This window comes from Drosophila busckii, chromosome 3L (assembly GCF_011750605.1).
Source record: "Drosophila busckii strain San Diego stock center, stock number 13000-0081.31 chromosome 3L, ASM1175060v1, whole genome shotgun sequence".
Lineage (NCBI taxonomy): Eukaryota > Metazoa > Arthropoda > Insecta > Diptera > Drosophilidae > Drosophila > Drosophila busckii.
Genome location: NC_046606.1, coordinates 14,220,367 through 14,237,673, shown reverse-complemented (window position 1 = coordinate 14,237,673; position 17,307 = coordinate 14,220,367). Strand labels below are relative to the sequence as shown.

General features: G+C 44.8%; 4 protein-coding genes across 6 annotated transcripts; 2 read left to right on the top strand and 2 right to left on the bottom strand.

Moving 5' to 3' along the window:
* Positions 1-1,301: 1,301 nt before the first annotated feature.
* On the top strand, positions 1,302-3,142 carry LOC108600219 (F-box only protein 28). Its single transcript, XM_017987642.1, has 3 exons — positions 1,302-1,464; positions 1,550-1,677; positions 1,740-3,142. Exons 1-3 carry the CDS (start codon positions 1,381-1,383, stop codon positions 2,518-2,520), a joined length of 993 nt encoding a protein of 330 aa, XP_017843131.1. The 5' UTR covers positions 1,302-1,380; the 3' UTR covers positions 2,521-3,142.
* Positions 2,722-11,463, bottom strand: LOC108600220 (pneumococcal serine-rich repeat protein). The gene is made up of 4 exons (XM_017987643.2): positions 10,953-11,463; positions 4,047-10,365; positions 3,826-3,984; positions 2,722-3,761 (listed from the first exon to the last, which is right to left on the bottom strand). The coding sequence occupies exons 1-4, from the start codon at positions 11,060-11,062 to the stop codon at positions 3,456-3,458; spliced, it is 6,894 nt and encodes a 2,297-aa protein (XP_017843132.2). The 5' UTR covers positions 11,063-11,463; the 3' UTR covers positions 2,722-3,455.
* Positions 11,464-11,686: 223 nt separating this feature from the next.
* On the top strand, positions 11,687-14,021 carry LOC108601007 (succinyl-CoA:3-ketoacid-coenzyme A transferase, mitochondrial). Its single transcript, XM_017988874.2, is given in 6 exon segments — positions 11,687-11,787; positions 12,319-12,517; positions 12,573-13,549; positions 13,612-13,797; positions 13,799-13,837; positions 13,839-14,021. Coding segments are annotated over 6 exon segments (1,548 nt in total). The 5' UTR covers positions 11,687-11,730; the 3' UTR covers positions 13,929-14,021.
* On the bottom strand, positions 13,959-16,971 carry LOC108601008. Of its 3 annotated transcripts, none has more exons than XM_017988875.1 (3): positions 16,574-16,971; positions 14,430-14,759; positions 13,959-14,377 (listed from the first exon to the last, which is right to left on the bottom strand). In XM_017988875.1, the coding sequence occupies exons 1-3, from the start codon at positions 16,589-16,591 to the stop codon at positions 14,054-14,056; spliced, it is 672 nt and encodes a 223-aa protein (XP_017844364.1). In that variant the 5' UTR covers positions 16,592-16,971; the 3' UTR covers positions 13,959-14,053. The 3 variants fall into 3 exon arrangements, with proteins under 3 accessions (XP_017844364.1, XP_017844365.1, XP_017844366.1); XM_017988876.1 differs by lacking the exon at positions 16,574-16,971 and adding an exon at positions 15,189-15,236; XM_017988877.1 differs by having other exon boundaries at positions 14,159-14,364.
* Between the last annotated feature and the right edge of the window lie 336 nt (positions 16,972-17,307).

Sequence of the window (17,307 nt, the reverse complement as noted above, 5' to 3'; positions counted from 1 at the left end):
TCAGATATTGGCAACTGATGTATGAAATGTTCGGGATAACGCTCTGGCATATGGAAATCATTGGGTGGTTCAATAGTTTGTGTTAAGAGTAGACTTTTACGACGGCTCTCTAATGGTGCTGAACTTTGTGGAGCTGCCTCAGAGCAGGATTTGCTGCGGTATAATTTGAATGCAGGCTCAACTAAGGTCTGTGGAGGTGTAATCAGATGCGACTTAGTATGTGTAGTTGTCGTTGACAGTTGCTGTTCTTCAAGATATTCTTGCATCAGACGAGCTTTTCCGTTTGGTGTACTCTGACTACGACGAGAGGATTTTGTTTGCGCAGACACGGAGCGACGCTTTTTAGTCCCATCATTATTGTTTTCGATTTCTCCAGATTGTTTATAAACAACAGTTTTTGGTTCATTTTCATCAGAAATTTCTGTGGTTTTAAAATTTACGAATTGGCTGCAAGACTCATCTGCTGCATTCTTCTGACGAATATTCCGTTTTGGTGTACTCAGACTACGACGAGGTGACTTTGTTTTTGAGCGACGGCGATGTTTACTAGTTCCATTATTTTTATTGACGTCCTCTCCAGCTCGTTTACAATCAACAGTCTTACGTTTGTGATTAATAGATTTTTCTGTGCTCACAAGATTAACGATTTGGCTGCAATACTCATCAGTCTCCGTGAACAGTTGCGGTGAACATGATTTGCTTGCACTGCCTAATATCTCAACATTTGCAGTAATCTCCATATTTTCTGATTGTAAATAAATATTTTGAACAACTGTATTACGATCCTGTGAGCCGTTCGAAGCGGCTTTAAATATTTGTTCCTTTTCGACCAGACGCTGGGAACGTCGTAGCTGAGAGGAAAACAGATCTTCCGATTGCAAACCAATTAAATAGTCAAGCTCTGAGCAGTGTGTGGAAGCCGGGCTTGTGTTTTTCGAATCCATTCCAATTAAACTTTAAACTTTACAATTAAACACAAAACGCTTAAAGTTCCGTTAAGCCTTTTTCTTCACAAAACGTTTAAAGTTCCGTTAAAACCGGCTTGTAATAGTGTTGACAACTGAGGACAACTCTATAATGCACCTGTGAATGGCAATTAATCGATAATTAAGTTCAAAGCTCTTAATAGTGTTAAAGCAATACCTGGAATAATATTAAATAATTTATTCACCTACCTATCACATACATAATATCCAAATTGAGCAGAAATGCACTAAGACTATTTTATAACAAGGTCGATACCCTTCGATACTTTTGAGCTGCCGGCACTGTCATCCATAGTGATTCCAAATAACAAATACATATTGCAAATCAGGCTAAAGTTTCCAATTCTGTGTTGATAAAATCATCAAAATAGCCAAAATAGGGAAAATAGTGATAATGAATATCCTTGATCTACCAGACACTGTTCTGATGGATATATTGGAGATGCTTTCGTATGATGAAGTGGCCAGAAAGCGAGAAGTATGTATAGATACATATTTTTCACTAAGCAAACCAAAAATACATTTTAATCTGTGTGCTTCTATAAACTTCTATTGCGTGCTAGGTGTGTGGTCGTTTCAATTACATATGTCAACAGGTGCTGAATACGGGCTTTAACAAGGTCGTTCAGGAGCACTCCAAGAATTTTAAACGCATTAAAGCCATGCTGCCACGTCGAGAATCAGAGCGACGGTAAGTCGAAGGAGCAATTGAAAGTCGTAGAAACATTTGTGAGGAAACTTTGTCGTTTACAGGAATCACATTTTGGCACGACACTCTGACATATTGACATCCATTGAGACACGCATTTCAATGCTAACTATGACCTACTCCAAGTTCATAGACTTAAGCATATGCTGTTTTATCCCAGGCAGAGTGCTCGACGAGATTAACAGCATCCTAAAGTTGTTGGTCAGTACAACAAAACCGTTGCGGCCACACGAAGTGCTGCAAGAGCTTCGAGACATCTCTTCCATGGCTATTGAGCATTTTGACGAAAAGATTGCCGTCAACTTTAAGTCATCAATTAAGCTAGGCGAGGCTGGTCCATCAACGGGACGTGTAGTTGTTTGCGGCGCCCTAGGCGACATAAGTTTTAGCGGTGTCAATCTAAAGCGTGTAAGGATGCACAAAGTGAAGGATGCAACTGAGTTGCCATGTGTGCACTCCAATAGTTCCAAGGTAGACGCCATGGTGCAGCAGGCAATTCTCTTGGCCAACGCAATGCCACCACGTGGGTCCACCACCCCAGTCACAGGTATTGATCCTCACCGTTTAGTTAGACAGCTACAGAGGACTGCTGCGGAACAGCGAAAACTCGCCACTAAGGTGCGTAATTTGGAGTGGTCGCGCAAAGCGCAAGAGCGTCGATTACAGGAAGCGCTGGGTGGCATCACAGAGCTATGCACACAGGTATCGGAGTTAAAGCGCCAGCTGGAGGATGTGGTGGGCAAGGCTACATCTTCAAGTTCTGGCGTAAAACGTTCAACGGTGTCCAGCGATTGTATGCCGCCCAACAAGAAGCCAAAAAATTAGATGCACACCACTGATTGCGGATCTATTTAGTACGATACTTAGCCTAAACTCTGTACTTACGGATTTCAATAGCGATTAAGTTGTAGGGACTTGTGTCCAGCTTACTGCCTAAACTAAAATAAATGGATAGAATTAAATACCATATACTTATATACACAAGTGTGTGTATAGCTCATTATGAATAATTAGTGCAGCATTAAATATGTGAAGTTAAGATTTATTGTTGCACTTGTTAATTAAATATTGTATTATAACTATAACTACATAAATATACATACATTGGAACAACGCAAAATGTTAAATCTTTTATTTATTTCAAACTGGAACTGAAACGGGCCTTATAAAGTTGCTCAAGTCTAAAAGAAGCGTAGGAAGTTTTTTAATTTTCTGTAGTTTTTAGTCACAATTCTTAACTGCTTCTCTCTCTATATATTTGCATCCATACAACTATTATTATTATCATTAGTTATTATTGTAGGTTCTGTATAAAAAGTATAGTAGAAATTGCCACACGCTTTTTGTTTAGTATAAATCTTTGTTTCTTTCCTTTTTCAACTGAGGCGACTCGTAATCAATGCCTAAGCTAAACTAAATGCTAAATACACTTATCTATATATATATTTACAAAAATAACACACACATACAAATGTTAGTTAATAACAAAAATAGTATAAAATGGAAAACAAAAATTCATTGCAAACGCGTTACCCTAAAAAATACATTTCTTTTCCTTGCTTTTCACTTAACGTTAATGGTTGTTGAACTAGTCAAAATTACAAATTGCAAAAAGATCATTACACATACATATGTATATGTATATGTATGCATATGCATATACTACAAATATATACACAGATTGCGTATATGGATTAATTAGATTACGCTGTGGTGAGAGTTATTGCGCTGCTGTGCTTTTAGTAGCGTCGTCGCCTCTGCTACTTTTTCTTCACCGTTGCCTTGTGCTGAATCTTCTCTTGCAACTGCCGTATCAGCTGCTGTATATCATCGACATTGTAGGCATAGATAATCTTGCACTGTTTGGCCTGTATATTGCCATTGTTGAGATTTTTTAACGCATGCTGCAAGCAATAGACATTGCCCTCCTCGGTGCGCACCATAGATATGTACAGATTGGCGCGGCACAGATCGCACTCGCTTTCGATGGACTTGTATGGCGGTTGTTTCTTAGCCTTCTGACCCTTCTCTGTCTGCACTTTCTCCGTGGCGGTGACACCAGCGGCCTGCATTGCAAAATTTAACAAATTAGAAATGTGTTTATGCATTCATTTATAAAAGAAAACTTACGCGTAGTTGCTCACGCGCTGCAGACTCTTTCTCGCAAACGTCACTTAGCATGGGCAACATTTGCTGCAGTATGTCCAGGTTGACGCGCTGATCGTAGCCTAGCGCAAACAGCAGCTGCTCCAGCGAGAACATGGCCGGCTCGCAGCTCTCATGTATATCCTGAAAGCAAATATGAATATTTAAAATGGTTGTTTAGGTAATGAAGCATTTACGCTACGCACTCTGAAATCATCTTTGGCCAGATCCAGCCAGGACATAGTGGCAAAGTAGACGCTCTCGGAGACAACATAGCCGCTGGCCACGCTTGAGGTGTAGGCGCGTGGAAAGACGACAATAAACTCGCCTGGCTTCTGCTCGATGCGACACAAGGAGACGCCACGATCGGTGAGCATGTGTGGTGGCACCATGACCGTATCACAGGGTAGCCAAATGGTCTTGTTCTGGCAATGCGTGGGTATCAGCGATGTTAGGGCGGAACGAAAATTGGCGCTCTGATCATCGGGTATGCCATACCAGAGCTTGGAGGCGCCTGTGTGTAGATACTCAATCCAGGAGAGACCATGCGGATCACGATACCAACAGCAGGCAGAGAAGAGCATGCCGACGTGTAGCGTAGGCACAGTAACACCCATGACAGGCCCCAGGGAACGCAGCACGGAGCCGGCATTGTTGGTCAATACTTTGAGGTTCCACGGATGTCGCGCATAGTTGGAGCCCTTGCCCTTGGGTCCGGGACTGGGGAAACCATAACCCCAGCCAGAGCTATCGATGCTGCCAGAATGCACGCACACATGACTATCACGGACGGCAACGTGGCGCCAAAATTCTGCTTCCACTTCATTGACTGTTGGATCGGTGCTCTTGAACCACAGCGCCATGGTATTGCGCGCAATGCGATAGAATTGACTCAAGGGCATGCTGCGTCCCTTGACAATGCACTCCATAGACACACCATCGAGCTCTTCCTCGGACTCATCATCCTCATCACTGGACACATCCTCCTCTTCATTGGATACGCTCTCGGTGCTATTGACAAAACGATCTGCATTGCGTCGCGCACGTGCCTCGCGCTTGGCCCAATCCGCTTCGACCTCATCGAACAGCTTCTGCCGCTCCGCTGGCGAGAGCGTGTCATAGGGCAGCAAGTACTTGCAGTAGATGTCGTCGAGTTTGGTAACACGATCTTGTGCCAGTTTGGGTATGCACATCTCTTCGGCGACACGCGCCCACTTCTTTTTCTCAATCACTTCCTTGAGGCCACCCAGCTCTTGTACCGTGTGATAGAGACGTGGTAGATCCACCTCCATGCCGCCTATCCAGGGTGCATGATTCATGACAATACTCTGCGTCGCAAGATACTTTTTGATGGCGCTCAGCTCCTTGGCGCTGGGACCCCAGCGATGCAGCATCTTGTGCACATACTGATTATAGGCATTGAAACGCATCTCATCCGAAATGCGGCACTCGGGCTTAAAGCTGGCCGGCGGTATAATTTTGCAGATGCCGAAGCGCGCAGCAATCGGCGTTATACGCTCGATGAACTCAATGGGATCGGCAAACTCCTTTTCTGTGGGCTTAAAGATGGGCGCCTCGACCATCTGTGTGGGATCGTCATGGCGTGGAAAGGCGGTATTGTTGGCCATCTTGATGGGCGTGTCGTCTTTATACTTTTTGGCTAAAGCATTGGCGGCGGCAGTGGCTGCTGCGCCAGGCACAGTAGCTGTTGCTGCTGTGGCGTTGGCAGCTTTAGCGGAGCTGGAATACAAGGAGGAACTGGAATTGACACGCACCAAAGCAGAGCTATTGGCTTTAGCGGCTGTTGTTGTTGTCGTCGTCGTGGGTGCAGCTGCTGCTGTTGTTGTTGTTGTTGTGGAAGCAACAGCAGTAGCAACTGTTGCTGCTGTGCTGGTTGTTGTTGTTGCTGCATTGAGCAGCGTCTTGACCAGCTCATTATCCGGCAGCCCCTTGGTATTGGTATCCATTTGTGCTTTGGTCACCAATGTGGCCTGCATGACAACTTTCTGATTAGGCCCATCGGGTCCCTCTCTGCCCAGTTTGACAGCCACCGCTTGTATGCCACCAGCAGCGCCTGCAGCACCGCCACCGCCTTGCAGCGGTATATAAAAGGTTGTGCCATCGGCTTGTGCATCAGCAACTGTTGCCGCTGCTGCTGCTGGCGCGGCTGCCTTTGACGGCGGCGGCTGTTTCTTGTTGCCCTTGGCTGTGGCCTTTGCTGGCTTCTCCAGCTTGTCTGTTGGACTGAGCGTAAGTTGCACCGCTGTTGCTGCCGCTGCTGCTGCAGCGCGCTTCTTGCTTGGCGAGCGTTCGCTCAAAGCTGCTGTAGGTGTTGTAGCTGCTGCAGTGGCTGCTGCTGCTTCATTGTCCGCTTGTCGCCGCCTATTGGCGTTGGCCTTGGCTGCACCTGTTGTTGTTGTTGTTGACTCCTCATCCTTGCCAAAGGCATATACTGATGTTGCTGGTGCTTTGGCTGCGGGCAACTGTGGCTGCTGCTGCTGTTGCTTGTTTGCCTGCGCTTTGGCTCTGGCTTGACTTTGATAAACAGGCGTACGTTTGGCTGGAACAGTTGGTGGGCTAACAGTGGCTGCTGCCGCTACTGCTGCTGCTGCTATTGCTTCCTTTTTCTTATTGGTAGCCTTGGGCGCTCTGATAGGCGGCGTGGGCGTGGCATTTGCATTGCGTTTGGCCCCAGCAGCAGCAACAGCAGCTGCTGCTTTGCTTTTCTTATCTACAAATTTCTTTTCGCTGATCACAGACGGGGATTTGCGTGTAAGATTGACAGGCGTCAAGGGATTGTCAAGCTCCAGCAGATCCGAATCGTTGTCCATGTCCGTCTCTCTGCGCTGACTGGCGCAAGTTGCTCCCGCTGTGGTTGCATTGCTAAGCAGCACGGGCGTGGCCTTCAGCGATGGCCCCTTGGCCGACCAAGCGCTCTCACTCTTGCCCAGCTCCATGCGCGTATTTTTCGAGGAGCTGCTAAAGCTGGTGCTCTCTTTGTCGGCCGGCGCTGGTGGCGTTTGCACTTGCACTTGCCGCAAGCTTTCATCGTACTCATCCTCAAGATCATCGTGTATATCGTCGGGATTGTTGCTGCATTCGATGAGCCACTTTTGTATTTGCTCATGTGTCATGTTAACCTTCGCCTTGCGGCGCTCCTTGCTGGACAGCGTATCGCCGAAGTAGCTCTCGGTGGGCACCACAGGTCCCAGCACAGGCTTGTGTATGGATCCACATTTACCCAGCGTGCATTTGGTATTGTCTGGGCCGGAACTTTGCGCCAGACTGACGCTGGCAATGCCAAAGATCTTGCCCGACTCCTCCTTGCTGGGCATGAGCGTAACCTGCGCCAATATGCTGCCGATTTCATCCTTTAAAGGATCAACCGCATTGCTGCTGTTGCTGTTGTTATTATGAACAGACGGACTTTGCGTGGGCGTGGACATTTGCTGTTGTGCAGCTGCGGCTGATGTGGAGGCCACTGCCGGCGGCGTTATGGATGCTACTGCAGCTGTTGTTAGGCTAAGATTCACCGCCGGACGTTGCACAATGGGCACAATGCTATTAATGGGCGCGGTCAAGTTGCTCAAGGTGCTGCGTGTGATTGCTGTGGCTGCTGTTGTTGTGGTGGTGGTGGCGGCGGCGGCTGCTGCTGTTGCCACCGAGCTAAAGCTGCTCAGCGTATGCAGATTGTGGCTACTGTTCATAATGTTGCTAGTGTTGATGCTGATGTTGTTGCGTGGCAAAACGCTGGTGCGCTCAAATTTTGGTGTTAAAAAATTTGGATTAATCTTGGGACACTGATAGGCCTCAATGGGCGGTGGATAGGTTGTGGGCGTCGTTTGATATTTTAGAGGTGATGTTGCTGCCGCCACGACTGCTGCTGTTGAGATTGCCGCTGACAGCTGCGGCGACGGATGTTGCGGTGTCTTGTTGCCCACAAATGTGGGCGGCCGCACATAGTTGGTGTTGTGATAATGCGGCGATGCTTGTGGCAAATAGGATGAAGTCTTGGTATAGCCCACTGCTGAGGCAATTGGAATACCAACGATGGCTGCTGTTGAGGGCAGCGCATAAGTTGCCGGCACATTAAGTATTTTGGATGTGGGCACGGGTGACTTTTTCTCCAGCGCTTTGAAGCCAAAACTGGGCGGTGAAATGTTGAATGAGGGCTTGGCCGTCAGCGGCAGCATCGTTAACTGTGTGGTGATGCCGCTGTTGTGAATTGGTGTGAGAAGCGGCGCTGGTGTTGGCAGCAGCTTAGGCGGCGTTATTATTGTTGCTGTGATGGTTGTTGCTGCTGCTGTTGTTGTTGTTGTTGGTGTTGCTGCTGTTGTAGTTGTTGTTTGTTTGTTGCTGCTGCTGCTAGTTTTACTTGCTGTTGCTGTTGTGCTGGCAGCAGCAACTGTTGCAGCCGTTGGCTGCACTTTAATGGCCAACGGCTCATCATCCGAGTCGCTAAAACTCTTCTCCAGCTTGCGCTTCGTTTCGTTTAGCTCCTCGTTGATTAAAAAATCCTCCTCTGCATCAGAGTCGACTTTTTGTTGCTGCTGTTGCAGCAGTTGTTGTTGTTGTTCGGACTTTGCTTTGGCCAACGCCAGTGCACCCTTTTTTACCAGCATTCCCTCAATTTGTGGCTTGGCTGCCGGCGGCTTTGCCTGCTTGGGTGGACGACCACGTCGAGGTGCAACTGCTGCTGCTGCTGAAGATGTTGAGACTGTTGTTGGTGCTGGCTCTGTGACAACAGTTGCTGATGTAGCTGCTGTGGCTGCTGTTGTTGTTGTTGTTGACTCCTCAGAAACTAGTGCCGCTGAGGATGTTGTTGGTTTGTTGGCCTTTTTCTTGATTTCCTTTTCCATTTTCTCCATATTCTTTACATTGGGTATGTCAGGAAAACTGCTCAGCGACAGATCATCATCCTCATCGTCGGCCAGCTGCAGCTTGTGCCCAATGATGCCCATATAGATGGCCGCCGCCTCTTTGGTCTTGCGCGATGGCCGCTGGCTGCGCTGTGGACTGGCACTGGGAGTTGCTGAGCGACGCTCCTGGGATTTGTTTGCCTTGTTACTGCGACGTGCTGGCCGTGCATTGGCTTGACTACGACTTTTGGGTAGCTCCGGCTCCGGCTGTTTTTCCTCTACCACCTCCTCCTTTTCCTCTGGCGACTCCTCAGCTATGAGTTTCTTTTTTGCCGCCGCCTTTCCACCACCACGTTTGGGTTTGGGCTGCTCTGCTTCGGATTTGCTTGGCGTGCTTGTTGGCGTCTTTTCTTCCTCTTGTTTCGGTTCTGTCTTCTTGCCAGCGGATTTTCGTGCTCGCACGTTTGCTGTATTTGCTGCTGTTGCTCCCTTCTTGCCACCTTTTTTTAGCTTAATGGTCTTGGCCAGAGGCTGCTCATCATCGGAGCTAAAGTCAAAGACATTTAAGCTCTTCTCCGCGGCGTGCGCACTTCCATTCTCCAGCTGCTTGGCATCTTTGGCATAAATGCTGGAGTTTACTTTCTCTTTGCTGGGCGCCGGCTGCTGCTTTGACTTTGGCTCCTCAGACGCTGGCGATTCCGGTTCCTCTGGCGGCTCGTCTGGCTTGGGCGTTACCTTTACCGGCTCAAAAAAAGCTCGCTGTCGCGTCATCCGTCCTGAGGATTCGGGCGAGGGTATAAAGATGGGTGATTCTCGCTGACGCACTCGCTTCACCGGCGCCTTGTCCTTCTCCTTGCCCACCAGGCTGTTGGTTTCGGTAACAGCAGGTGACACAGCCGGTGCGATTGGTGCCGCTGTTTTGCGTCCGCGCCTCGTCTGCGCTTGTGTTGTTACAGCTGCTGCTATATCCGACTTGGCGGGCGTCTCCTCTCGCCCGCCATTGCGTGAGCTGGCGTCATGCGCTGAAAAGTACTCATCCTCATCATCCTCCTCCTGGTCATCGTCTGGCTGCACTGCTTTGTGGTCCTCCGAATTTTTGTTGGTGGCACGATTCGAGCGTCGCTTAAGCGTTTCGCCACGTCGCATGCCGCGTCGATTGCCATCAGTTATCACCTCGGCGCGCTTACGCACTGCGCCCGCCAACATCAGCGGTGGGGGCGTGGCCACTTCAGGCTTATCACTGTTTGCTTTATCAGCTGCATCCTCTGCAGCTTTGCTGCCTGCTGTCGTTGCTATAGCTGCTTTGGCCGGTCTGCCACGTTTCTTTTTCACATTGCTTGGCTTTTTCTTGTTGTTGTTGTTGTGATTACTGCTGCTAGTTGGTGTTGTGTTCGCTGTGGGCTCATTAGGCTTGCCCTGATTGAGGTAGTCCAGATGTGCAGGCAGCGCGGACGTGCCGCGAAAACACAGAAAGGTGAGAAAATCCTGAGGTTTGGGGCACTTATTGGGTAGTATCTCAATCGGTGGTTGATTGCTATCTGTTGAGGTGCTGGGTCCAGTTGATGATGATGCTGATGCTGCCGCCGCTGCTGCTGCAGCCGCTGCGGCAGCAGAGTTGGGAGCGCTTTGGCCTTGGGCAAATTTACGCTGTGCCTGCACCTTTGTTCTGTCGACGAGGGGAAAGCATGAGAGAGGGGAAGAGAAGGCAGCAAACATATATATAAGTAAATTTTAATTGGCAGCAAAATGCAATTTGATACAAATTAAGCTCAAAATTTAAAGCCTAAAACAACAACACAGACATATACGTATTTAATTGCATGCAAGCATACACATGCCCTCTCCACCCCCACCAAAGGGCAAATGCGAATCAGCCCTTTAGCTACAGCACCCAGAATAAAAGCAACAACAACAACAGCGCCACGCTACTACGCTAGCCGGTGTTGTTAACTTGGCTTGTTTAAAGCTAAAAACAGCTCAAAGCTTATTACCATTTAATTAAACAATCAAAGCAAACAAAATCTATTTAAATTTGTTATGCGTTGTACACTTATGTACATACATATGTATATACATTGCATATATACATTTAGATGCCAAACAGCAGGCACCAGATGGCGCTGTTGTTGCTTTGTCATCATCATCATAGCTTTATTAACATAAAGATCTAACAGTTGATGGGGTTGTTGTTCATCGCTAAATTAATGGCACGGGGTGGGAGGAGTAGTGTGGGGTTTGCTATTTTTTACTCACCTTTTAGGCATCTCAGGTGATGACTCCACTGCCGCTGCTACAGCCGCAGCTGTTGTTGGCGGTGTCTCAGTCTCCTTACGTCGACGCTTGTTGTCTTTTGAGACAACCATTTTGTAGCGTATTTTTCGCGCCTCTTTTTATCCCCCAACTGCAGGCTCCCCACACACACACACAGGCACACACTTGTAAAGCGCGCGCCGCAGCTACTTTATAAACAGTTTATAACTTTTAAACAGCAATTGCGATTTGCGCGTTTTAATTTTTCTTCTCGTTCTTGTTATTCTCAACATTTACATAAACGTACGCAATTGCCAATTTTCCCCACTGACACTACAAACACTGATTTTGTTGTAATCATATTTTCGCTTCATATTATCACACTTGAGCGCACTGTAAGCCTTATGCACGTATCACTTTATTATAGTTTATTGTCTCACTCTATTAATGATAATACACATTTTGTTTTTGCTATAGCGTATTTAATTACTACAGATTTTCGCTTCTGCTTACAGATATTTTTTTCTCTCCACCGCTTTTGTGTCCGCCATTGCGCTCGCGGCTAACTTCACGTTACTCAAATTTGTGCTCGATAGGCTTGCTCGATATTCGTCATGTTGTCCCACTCACGCACGCTGTTAAATCGCTGTAAACTTAAAGTACCAACATACGTCTGTTAGGAAGCGCAGGAATTTAACAACATACGCTGAGCGTATTTGTAATTTTATTTTGTAAATAATTTTATTAAGTTTAAAGTGCAATTTAAATACAATTAGTCAAAATGTTGCGTGGACTTATAGCATATAGAGGCTTGGCTGCACAAAAGCCAACTTTGAAGGTAATGAAATCGGCAATAAAAGACAAAAATATATTCCCAAATACTTTACTGTGCAATATGTACATATACATATGTATGTATGTATGTATGTGCAGATAAATAGATAAACTTGTTGCTGCTTATCTATAGCTAAGCAAATAATTTATGCTAAATTGCTTGCTTTACTGTATTTAATTGCAAACTACTTTTGAGATACTTGCTTAACAACCACATGTTGATGTGCTAAAAATAGTTCAGTGGCAGTATAAAACAATAACAATAACAAAAACAGCAAGTAATTGATAAAGATTGACTCGCGTCTGGCTAGTGAGAGTCTCATGTACGTCGATAAGGCGTTGTTTTGATTATAATCACCCCACGCGTAGCGTGTGTCAAGCTCCGCGCACCTTTCGTGCTTTATACAATTTAATTTATTAAATAGACTTACGTTACGTAAGGCCTTCACGCACACCAGCAGTCGTTGTTAAACAAGTATGCAAATTGCTGTCACTTGTATCTCTTAATCTCTCTGCCTCTCTTAACTATTTCTAGCTCATTGCCTGCTATTCAACATCTGGAAAGCGGCAGCAGGGTAAGATCTACGAGTCGGCTAATGACGCTGTCGCGGATGTTAAGGATGGCTCCAAGATACTGTTTGGTGGTTTTGGCATTTGCGGCATACCCGAGAAGATGATCGACGCATTGAAACAAAAGGGCGTTAAGAACATTACAGCAGTGTCCAACAATGGAGGTAAGGCAGACTGACATAAAAATCCTAATCGAAGCTAATAATATCTTATCTACAGGTGTTGACGACTGTGGTTTGGGTGTGTTGATTAGACAAAAGCAAGTCGCCAAGGTAATTGGCTCTTATGTGGGCGAGAATACGGAACTGGTGCGTCAGTATTTGGCCGGCGAGCTGGCCGTGGAGCTAACTCCTCAGGGCACGTTGGCGGAGAAAATTCGAGCAGGCGGCGCAGGCATTCCGGCCTTCTATACACCCACTGGCTATGCCACGCTGGTGCAGGAGGGCGGCGCACCCATTAAATACTCTAACGACGGCAAGGTTATCGAATCGAGCGCCAAGAAGCCCGTGCAGTCATTCAATGGCCGCAACTATGTCATGGAGGAGTCTATCTTTGCTGACTTTGCCTTTGTCAAGGCACAAAAGGCGGATGCGCTGGGCAATCTGGTGTTCAACAAATCAGCGCGTAACTTTAATGCGCCCATGTGTCGTGCGGCCAAGATAACTGTTGCTGAGGTGGAGGAAATTGTGCCTGTGGGCGCACTGCAGCCGGATGAGATCCATGTGCCTGGCATCTATGTTAAGCGCATCTATAAGGGCAGCAACTACAACAAGCGCGTGGAGCGTTTGCGTATAACCGAGCCCAAGCAAGCGGGTCAAGCTGCTGCCGCTCCAAATCCCGCGCAAGCTTTGCGTGAACGCATTGCTCGCCGTGTCGCTTTGGAGTTCTGCGATGGCATGAACGCAAATCTGGGCATTGGCATACCAGTGCTGTCCTCCAACTATATACCTCAAGGCATGAGTGTCATGCTGCAATCAGAGAACGGCATTTTGGGCTTGGGTCCATTCCCCACCAAGGATAAAGTTGATCCGGATTTGATAAATGCGGGCAAGGAGAGCGTTACTGTTGTACCTGGAGCTGCTTACTTTGGCTCCGATGAAAGCTTTGCCATGATCAGAGGCGGTCATGTGGATTTGACCATTCTGGGCGCCATGGAAGTATCGGCTACTGGTGATCTGGCCAACTGGATGATACCTGTGAGTAACAAAACTTAAAGATTCGCTGAATATATTTAAAAACCGAACAATTTACATTGCAGGGCAAGCTGGTTAAGGGCATGGGCGGCGCTATGGATCTGGTCGCTGCACCTGGCACTAAGGTCATCATTACAATGGAACACAATGCGCGCGACGGTTCACCCAAGATTTTGGAAAGCTGCTCACTGCCGCTGACAGGCAAGGAAGTCATTGACTTGATCATTTCCGAGAAGGCCGTGTTCCAAGTCGGAAAAGGGCGTGGGACTGACGCTGATCGAGGTAGCCGAGCGGCTACACTGTGGACGATATTGTAGCCTGCACTGGCGCCAAGTTTACAGTTTCACCCAATGTCAAGCCAATGGCTCAAATACCCGTTTGAGGCTAATGTAAACGGAAACTGTACGGGAAATCGAGTGATATAAATTGTGCATTTATTGTTATTGAGCGCGTGTTACAAATATTAAATTTGTATAAACTGTTTGTAAATAATATTATGTGTGTTCGTCAGCCCATGGCCTTGGCCATGTTCTTGAGCGTGGCCAAGCGATGAGCATTGCGCTGCTCCTTGTTGAGTATGACAAATGTGCGATTATATTTGGAATCGCTCTCGGTGCGGCAAATGGCACAGAACTGTGAGGTTAGCATATGCAGTGGGCTGCGGAAGTATAAATCCTTTTGCATCGTCAGTGAGTTCTTGTGATGCGACATCATGTGCAATACACACTCCAGCAGCGCCAGCAGCGCATACACCATGAAGTTCCAGCAGAAGAGCGTGGGTATGAGGACGAGCAAGTAGGAATGGTTGCGCTCATAGCCTAAAATTATGTTCTGCAGTCCAAAATTAAGCAGCATGGTATATAATATAAGCGTTTGAACTTACATTGCTGACACCATCCATGTCCATAAAGTCCTCACGCTCATAGCCAGGCGTCGCCTTCGCCGGCTTGTTTAGATCTTCATCGAATGCTGCTTTGCCCACCACATGTGTGGCCTTGATGTCTATTACCTGGAACTTATTGGCCAGCACTTGATCCACCTCATCGCAGATGGTGCCACGCAGAAAATGCTTGGGTATATGGAAGTTTCCATGCTTGCGGTAGCGCACCTTCATTTGACCATTCACCGGCTCTCCAGTCTCTTCATCATACTCGGGCTGCTTCACACTCGTCGTATCGGCATAAAAATACTCAAACTCACCAGTTTCGCTGTTCTGCAAGCAAAATAAATAATCTAAGCTTTAGACTATGATATTTCAATAAAATTTATGTCATTCATTTTAATTTAAATAAATGCAAACAAAATATTTTCAAGCCAAACAAACAAATGTTTTAATAAATTATTTTGTAGATCGCTAGGTTTGCCTGATAACGGCAAACAATGATAAGCTTTAATAAAAGAGGGAAATATAATATATAGAGAGCGCAGTATTTAAGGCAAACCCAAAATAGCCTCAAGTTCATAGCTTTGCTCTCATTTAATCTTGTCTACGAATCGAATGTCATCGATCTTATCGTAAACTATGAGCTTTGCTGATATGGCAGAGCGATTCGATTTGATTTGTAGCTCTCTGGTGATTCACATGCGCAATTTTGGTAACACTGGCGAAATATTATTACGTATACACACAAACACTTCTTACCATCAACATGTTGAATTTGATACTAAAAACAATTTTGTATTTGATCTGATAGTGTAAAGCAGGCGATCGCATGGGCTAGCCCGCTGCGCTGGCTCATAACAAAACGCTGACAAAAATAATAATAACTTATCGCTATCAGCTAGACTTGAGATATGAATAACGCTAGTAGCTTATGAAATTAGTTGATGTCGTTTTTGTTGCTGTTGTTGCCTAGGTCTTATCATTAGCTTTGCTATTAAGTATACGCCTGGTATACAGAATGCACGTATTGTCAGCTGTCTAGTCTATAGGGTCTGAGCCCCCAACGCTAATACGCTACGCCCATTAAATGACAATTGCTGCGCTCGCTTGCAACTGCAATTAATTGGTTACAACAAATCAAGTGGTTGAAATAGTTGCATATAGTAGTAGTAAATTCAATTATATACTACACAACGAAGACTAGATACACTTGCATCGTTTGGCGAGCGTTTATCTTTGATAAAAGTAAATTAAATTGTTACATTATTGCTGCTAAAGCTTAAGTAGCCTTTAAGTCATGTTTATACTTGTTTACGTAGACAGCTTAATTGGCTTTAAGCGATTGAACTGACTTAAAGATTCTTCTTGTTTGATCATCATTTTAATGATTATATTTTGTTCTATTGATTTTAATTGTGCAGTAGTTAAGCAATGTAATTAGCTAAGCTTAAAATAACGACTTGAAAAGAATTTTCAACTACGACCTATGGCATTTATAAAAATATATTAGATTGCATTTGTTTAAACAAACACAAGCTTGTTGTATATTATTATTCTATATTTAAGTAACCTTAATGCACTTAGTAATTTATTCAATTGACGTTATACTTTGAAATGTAACTGTTAATTTAATAAAGAATAAAAATAGTTTCTTGTTTGATAATAATAGTTTGTGTCTCAGGGTTGCGTGTTCTTAAGCTATTGTAATTAAAATTTAGAGTATACCCTACTTGAGTTGGAACTGCGTAATACAATAATTGTTTACTAGATAATCACATTTTTCAACTAATCGGGTAAACTGGGTGTCGCAATAATAAAAATGTTGTATATGCTGCGATGGTCAATTGACAACTGATAGAATTGATGGCGTTTATCTATGAGAGAGTTAAGTGAGAGAAGTGTTTGTTATATATCATAGACACGCATACATTAGCAATTTGCGGCGCGTGTATATAGACCAATTAAAATGTCTGGCTTTTGCCAAAATACTACGAATACATTTATAATTTTAGAGCCACAGTTTATGGGCGCTCTCTACCTAAAACTCTCCAGCCGGCAAAACGTTTAGAGAAAACAAGTTTAAGCCAGACAAACAGTTTTAAATATGGTAATAAAAATATTTTTGGAATTTTTTTCGTCTTTACCTTAATGGAGTAGACCATGGCTAAATATATATATTTATATTTGTTTTCCGCTGTGATTTTTATTATTTACATACGTATATTACATATGTTAATTTATATATTTGTTGTTAATATAAACATTAACGCATACACATTGAATTTGTCACAGAGAGTGTTTTCACTTGTTGTCAAAACAATAGGAAAATTTCCTTATTAACATGCATATAAAAACTGGTTGTTGTTGCTATTATTATTTATATAATTGCGTTTAATTTCCATTGGATTTAATATTATTGTTACGTATGGTATATATAATATAATTTAGCGAGTCTTTAAGCGGCTATTTGTACACCGCCAGCGACAACAATTGTAATAGATTGTTTGCGATAAACGAACAACGCGTACGCTTCCAACAGTTTTTTTCATTGGAATGTGCGCTAAAGCAACGAAAAATAAAAACAAATAAAGAAAAAGCTTAAACTCAAAATGGCACTGTTAGATACGATCGTCGCTGCTGGCTGTAAGCTTTGGCTGTTAGAGTTTATGTTAGTTAACAGTGGGTGTAAAGCTTTACATAAGCACGTTACACTTCAAAAAATCAAACATTTATCGATCTTTCAAAGCGTAATGAAGCGTAAATAGTTTTTCTTTTACTGAGGTCTACTCAAATAAAGTCAAATTTGTTTTAAAAAATATTGAACACTTAGGTCTTTCATATTTATTTCGATTCAGTTTTAGATTTTTTAAACAGCAAT

What these genes read in the sequence shown, in the direction of transcription:
- LOC108600220 (XM_017987643.2), bottom strand. Translation starts at nt 11,062, where the DNA reads ATGGTTGTCTCAAAAGACAACAAGCGTCGACGTAAGGAGACTGAGACA. An exon ending in TCACCTGAGATGCCTAAAAG is followed by an intron (nt 10,366 to 10,952) that starts GTGAGTAAAAAA and finishes CCTCGTCGACAG; the next exon opens with AACAAAGGTGCAGGCACAGC. An exon ending in TGGCCAAAGATGATTTCAGA is followed by an intron (nt 3,985 to 4,046) that starts GTGCGTAGCGTA and finishes ATTTGCTTTCAG; the next exon opens with GATATACATGAGAGCTGCGA.
- LOC108600219 (XM_017987642.1), top strand. Translation starts at nt 1,381, where the DNA reads ATGAATATCCTTGATCTACCAGACACTGTTCTGATGGATATATTGGAG. An exon ending in AAGTGGCCAGAAAGCGAGAA is followed by an intron (nt 1,465 to 1,549) that starts GTATGTATAGAT and finishes ATTGCGTGCTAG; the next exon opens with GTGTGTGGTCGTTTCAATTA. An exon ending in CGTCGAGAATCAGAGCGACG is followed by an intron (nt 1,678 to 1,739) that starts GTAAGTCGAAGG and finishes TGTCGTTTACAG; the next exon opens with GAATCACATTTTGGCACGAC.
- LOC108601008 (XM_017988875.1), bottom strand. An exon ending in ACATGGATGGTGTCAGCAAT is followed by an intron (nt 14,378 to 14,429) that starts GTAAGTTCAAAC and finishes TTTGGACTGCAG; the next exon opens with AACATAATTTTAGGCTATGA.